The following is a 6,137-nucleotide window of genomic DNA, read 5'->3' on the forward strand; positions in this document are numbered from 1 at the left end:
TATATTTATTATATACACACACACACACACACACACACACACACACACACACACACACATACATATATATATAGATATATATATATATACACAAACATACATACATATATATATATATAAATATATATAAATATATATATATATACATATATATATATGATGATACATTATATATTGTAATCGGCTTGGTATTTATTATAATTACGTTTGCGCCGTCCGTTTTTTTAAACCTATATTTCGTTGTGCGTAGATAAAATACCACTACTTACAAATAATAGCTAATCAATTTGTGTTTTTAAATCTCGGTCTATATCTAGACCTCTTATCTCTCAGTGGAATATGGTATCACTAATACTTATTGAAAATGTTGCAAAACTGTGCAGTGCAGTGTTATCCCCAAACTTTTAAGCATTTTCATATATCTTTTTATGCTCCCTCTTTTCCGAGTGTGAATTTAAAAGGTAAACTTATTATGATTTGTTTGTAAAACTCGCAGCAATTGCAGAGTTTCATAGCAACATCTTCGAACTCCTGGCGGCTGGACTGTCCGCCTGGGCATCTATTGTAATATTATTATGAATATGTTCCCAGCCTAAGTAACAATACGCACGTGCTTTCATAAGAGGGCCATAAAACCATAAAAAATTCAACCTGTTTGCTTCCAACTGCGAAATCTTATTTTATTAGTATTTTAAAAACTGATTCGAGTTTCCAAACTCAATACCTTTAAGACTGACAGTGATCATAGCCTTGTATTTATATTATACACCTGCTACACAACTCTCTACCAATGATGGCTAACAACTGATGATTATTTCTTTAGTATATTATCCAACAGGGTGTTCCAGAAGTTCTACGTTGAATCCGTCCTGAGAACACACCTCACTACTGCGCGATTTTGTGCCAGTCAGAAACCTCGGGGTTGTTTGATATCCAAACCAACCTGAAAAGACCTAGAGATCCTCCACATCCTGCGAGTTTAATTTTCAAATTATTTGAGTTGAATTCATCTTCACAGTTTTAGATAATAAGGGATGTTAAGACCACTAATATAGTGCGAGAAACGAAAAAGGTTGAGCAGAGATTTAAAATGAATGCGAGATTGATGCCCCATGTAACCTTGTGATATACCACATCAGAGAAATCTCTGTAGCAAAAAAATCAGGTAGCACTTTGCTGGAGATGTCAAAACTGTGACAGTAAGCAAGCAAATTGCTCACTCCCCAAAGGAACTAGCAGACGGTAGTGCATGCATTCTGTACCTCAGAACACAAACATATTTATGGACCAGACCATCAACCCCGTCCACCTTTTAGTTTTAACCCTTTAGAATAGTATTCATCACCTATGTTCTACTTACCGGTAGGCCGGCCCATGCGTTGGCCTCTATATTGCACGAGTTGACACCCTTCTCGATCCAGAAGAATCCGTCGAGTCCCCAGTCAGCTCCTACAACGAGGCATGAGTTAAAAGAAGTGACCTACGACTGAGTGATCGCGGACCGGTCTTTAGTATTGACTGTTGTTCTAAATCCACTCTTGATTAGCTAGTAATTTATTCCCTATTAGATCTACATTCCGTTGAATAAGTTACACGTCGGATTGGCACTATATGATGAGGTGATATTGCGATACAAGTAAACCACCGAATCTTTTGAAAGGGGCAGGAGAGGTAAAGTGGGAGGGGGAATAAGGACTATGATGCTTCCACTGGCATTACAACGCCTTGAAGTGTAACCCACGTTTTTGCAACTATAATGAGAATGATTTACCCAAAACAAAGCAAAAACAAAACAATTGCACGCACCCCAACTGTTCTGCACGATCCAGTAATCTCCTTGCTTCTCATCAGTGCCCCACCCGACGATCTTGATAGCGTGTCCACCCATCAGAGGACCTTTAGTGTACTTGTACACTCCACCTTTGTAGCTCATGAAATCCTGTGACGAATACAAGTAGTTATGATAGCTTACTGACGTGTCGCAAGAAAAATGCAATTGATTGATACAAAACGGTGACATTCGCCCATAAGCGTTCCGCGACGAGCGTGCAAGTACACCTTACACCAGAATACACGTATACGTACTCTGCGAACGCCAGCTCATTTCGTAAGCATCTTATCGTAAAAAAATGTTCCCTGCAGCTACAGGCTAAGCAAGGGTGCAAACACATGTAAACATAAACAATTGAATAGCTGGCATCAGCAATACTCGTCACTAATTCTCCAATGACATAATAATGGCACACAAACGGGCAAGTAGTTCCGCCTGCATATAATAGTATCAGTGCAAAGAACTACAGATAACAAATCTCGTCGATGCATACTCACTTGATAGACCATGTAAGCAGCTTCAATAGGCCCGTTCTTGTAAATCTCGGCCATCATTTTCTGTACAGCACTCTCTTCAGTATCGAACCAAGTTACGACAGGATATACGGACTTAGCCTGCAATAGAATCAAGTTAGAAATGATCTGATCAGTATCAAAGCGACACAAACAATAAACTAAAACAGTAAATGTCCAGAATATATATCTATGTGAAACGTAGATCTTAGAATCGCATTCAAATCAAGAAGTACTCTGCACTTCCTTACCAACAGAATTGTATTGGAAAACTAGTTGAATGCAACATTCTAACGCGACGGACATATAGTATTGAGAGAATATGTTATTAATCGTGTCAACCTTGTAAAACTTGATCGGTGTTCCGTCCTCGCACTGTTCAATACATGAGCCCGATATTTCTGATTCGCCCGATGTGTATGGATCGCAAGACTCCGCCGGGAGCCCATGGAAGCGCCTGATTGACAGTACAAGCATGCCAATTTACAAAACTACATAAATGATGCAGATCAAGAATGAACTGGTGTTTCTTTTACCCGATAAAATGCATTTCTAAAGCTTAGTCACCCGAGTTACACATATGGAACGGTGACTCCAAAATATTTTTTAAATCGCACATTAGGTTAGTCCGATCACAGGCTGTTATCAGCTAACGATCGAGATTGAGGAGATAACATCTCTTGGTCCTGCGTGAAGTTGTATATAAAATACGAAAAACAACAACGATTATTCGCTCGAAAAAGAACAAAAAACGCAACGCATAATAACTAAACCCCGTTCACTTCATTTTAGGTAAAAGCAATCCCCATAAAATGTCAGCAAAACACAAAAGACAATACTGCTATCACATAATCAGGATATCAAGGGTAAGATATACAAAAAGATGAATATATTCACTATACAAGACTTAACGACGTAGCAACATACATATATCCCCAGACCGTGAACAACTGTCCTCCATAGCAGCCCAGGTCAACGGGATCGCAGCTCACGAGATATTGCGGGGCCAGCAGAACGTCGTGGCCGGCCATGCAGAATCGGTCGGAGAGGGCCTCACTCGCGCCAAAACTCCAGCAACTTCCACCTGTGGACATATATATATATATGTTCATTGAGTGAGCCAAAACAATCGATTGATACTTGTATAGTTTTTCGTATAGAGAAGGTAAAACAGGCTTATACGCACCATTCACAGACATACACGCATATTATGTATATTTTGAACAGTCAAAGTTGAGGCCAACACCCACGTTTTCAAGCATCGAATGCGAATGTTGACTCACATCTTCCTTGATTACGCACTGGGTGGATGCACTTCCCGTGCTCCGTGCGGGCATCATACTCCTTAGGCAGACTGTTTATCACATCAGCCACATCTAACTCCGAGTAGACCTTAGGTCCCTTGCTTTCTACTGTAGTTCCCATAGAGAATTTGATTTCGTCCACAGTCCAGCCCTTGTGATAATCATTCACGCCAGCAGTCCTGTATCATAAAGTGAACGCTATGTATGAGCCTTCAAGAATGATATACGCAGGAACCAGAACACGTTCAAACTTCTATGATCCCGTATTTTAAGGACCATTTTGGCCAGCCATCACGGGTGAAAAATCGACATGCTCAGTCAACTCTTCTTGAAGCCATAACTTATACTTTCGAAATATAGCACTCCTAAGATTCATATTTCAATAATTAATTTCGCCCAAGTACATACCAGGTGTTGCCAGGTAAAGAGTTGACATGCTCAATAAGCTCTTCCTCCGCCAAAAACCGATCTTCTGGTGCTGTGAGTGACACGCCACTTGCAGACGCATAGGCTACGACAGCTGCTAATACGGCGAACTAATACATAAGGTAGTACGCAGCAAGCAGATTTGTATGTAAGCAAATTGTACTTTTATATTTGAATATCGAATAATCAATCAGTCATAGTAGAACAGCTAAAACTCCGAATGACACACAAATTTTAAATTAGAGAGCAGCTGGAATACCATTTCGTAGCGCATGGCACAAAAGATCGATAATAAAGAATCGCGCACAATTTACTTCTATGGCAATGATACATCAGCCCAAGCAATGTGCCTAAAAAAGCTCAAATATAAGTGACAAATACAAACGAAATAAATAACGTCCGTGTGTTCTTATAGGGAATACCATGCTCACAGCCAACTATAAACCCTTCTTGAATCTTGTATATTTGAGCTGTGAACAAAGTCAGATCGACGAACACATTATGACCAACTTGAGAAAGGTGGGCATATCTATAAATATTAATAAGTTGTAAACTACTAAGGGAACCATGTCGATCCGAACGCGGCAGTATACCTATAGCGATGCGACTAGCGAACAAAATCCTGCTCATTCCACACCACTGCGCACGTATGACCTAAGTAGAATTGAATTGCTACGATAACACAAAATGAGGTAAAACATAACCACTTTTAAAATGAAGTAGTACTTCGACGAGTAAAAAATTCGTAGAGAGCGTGATTCATTTCTAGAGGAAACGACAGCTTTAGTGTAGGAACATTGAAGAACTTACCTTCATGTTGATTAATTCAATTCAACCCAATATTGACTGTTCTTGTGAACAGAAGTATGAATGGTACTCGAAGTTTGTGAATGTCCCACACTTAAATACTACTACTAGAAAAACTGCACAAAGAGCTGCAATGTCAGTTTGTACTTTTGTTCACTGTTCTCACTTTTATGTAAATATGTGCAGTTTTTCACTCGGACGTCATCGATGTCATCATATTATTGTTATGGTTCAATCACAGTCAACGAATCGATGATATTTATAACTTCCTATGAGTCATAGAGGAAAGAGTACGAGCAAAAAAAAGCCGTGACTTTTTAAAAAACCATTTTTGTTCACTCTGTATGATTTGAAGGCTATGTTCTCTCTTTCTGCGAGAGGCCGCTGATGAGGCCTGAGACTCCTGAGAGAGAGAGAGAGCCTTTGTTTTGAGGACTTGAGGGTATTAATGTTATGCTATTTACTTATTGACTTATTCTCTCTCTCTATTTAAAACGTCACATGCGAAAATAGGGGATTCCTTTTATACGGTTCCCCTAACAACAGCGCAAATCTAATCATACATCTCAGCCGTGTATACTCAACTCTGGTGTATAACCGTTAATACCTCAAATTCACAACTTTATGTTAAGGTCTACGTGCTAACAGGTTTATTTTGATCCAACGTATATCGAATAAAATCTGTGCATTCTATAGAGCTGTATGTGAAAGTGGTTCGTTTCTAGCCGTACACTGCCTATAAAACCTCGCCAGTTTTGTCTAACAATCCTAAGTAATATTGAACATTGAGGAATACCGAGTAAGACTTCATAATAATACACATTAGATGATGTTATAGCACACATGTAGAAGATATATTATTACATACATTTGACAATTCTAGGAGTAGCACTGCGGATTGTACAATAGCTTATTATACAGAACTGTCAATCGCCATCACGTCAATTAAGGAGACAAATCACAAAATGAGCGATATCGCTGACCAAAGTCAGAGAAAATGGGTCGCTCGTGTGCTGGGAGTGACCTTTCTTGCTTATGCGTCCGCGTACTTTCTTCGAAAACCATTTAGGTATGAGATATATCTATATTATCCAGAACATGCTTATACACGATATATATATATTTATATATAAATATTTATATATATATATATATATACACACACACACACACACACACACTACACACACACACACACACACACACACACACACACACACACACACACACACACACACACACACACACACACACACA

The 6,137-nt window shown here is 39.0% G+C and overlaps 1 protein-coding gene across 1 annotated transcript; it reads right to left on the bottom strand.

The window, feature by feature from the left end:
• Positions 1–650: 650 nt before the first annotated feature.
• SARC_01783 (hypothetical protein) lies at positions 651–5,025 on the bottom strand. The gene is made up of 9 exons (XM_014304487.1): positions 4,884–5,025; positions 4,056–4,183; positions 3,627–3,826; positions 3,271–3,427; positions 2,686–2,800; positions 2,329–2,445; positions 1,807–1,939; positions 1,361–1,449; positions 651–971 (listed from the first exon to the last, which is right to left on the bottom strand). Exons 1-9 carry the CDS (start codon positions 4,887–4,889, stop codon positions 954–956), a joined length of 963 nt encoding a protein of 320 aa, XP_014159962.1. The 5' UTR covers positions 4,890–5,025; the 3' UTR covers positions 651–953.
• Between the last annotated feature and the right edge of the window lie 1,112 nt (positions 5,026–6,137).

Source organism: Sphaeroforma arctica (assembly GCF_001186125.1).
Source record: "Sphaeroforma arctica JP610 unplaced genomic scaffold supercont1.74, whole genome shotgun sequence".
NCBI classification, from domain to species: domain Eukaryota; class Ichthyosporea; order Ichthyophonida; genus Sphaeroforma; species Sphaeroforma arctica.

Excerpts from the sequence above, each read along its gene's own strand:
- SARC_01783 (XM_014304487.1), bottom strand. Across the intron at positions 2,801-3,270 it reads TTCACGGTCTGGGGATATAT|GCGCTTCCATGGGCTCCCGG; the intron begins GTATGTTGCTAC and ends ACTGTCAATCAG. Across the intron at positions 1,450-1,806 it reads GATCGTGCAGAACAGTTGGG|GAGCTGACTGGGGACTCGAC; the intron begins GTGCGTGCAATT and ends GCCTCGTTGTAG.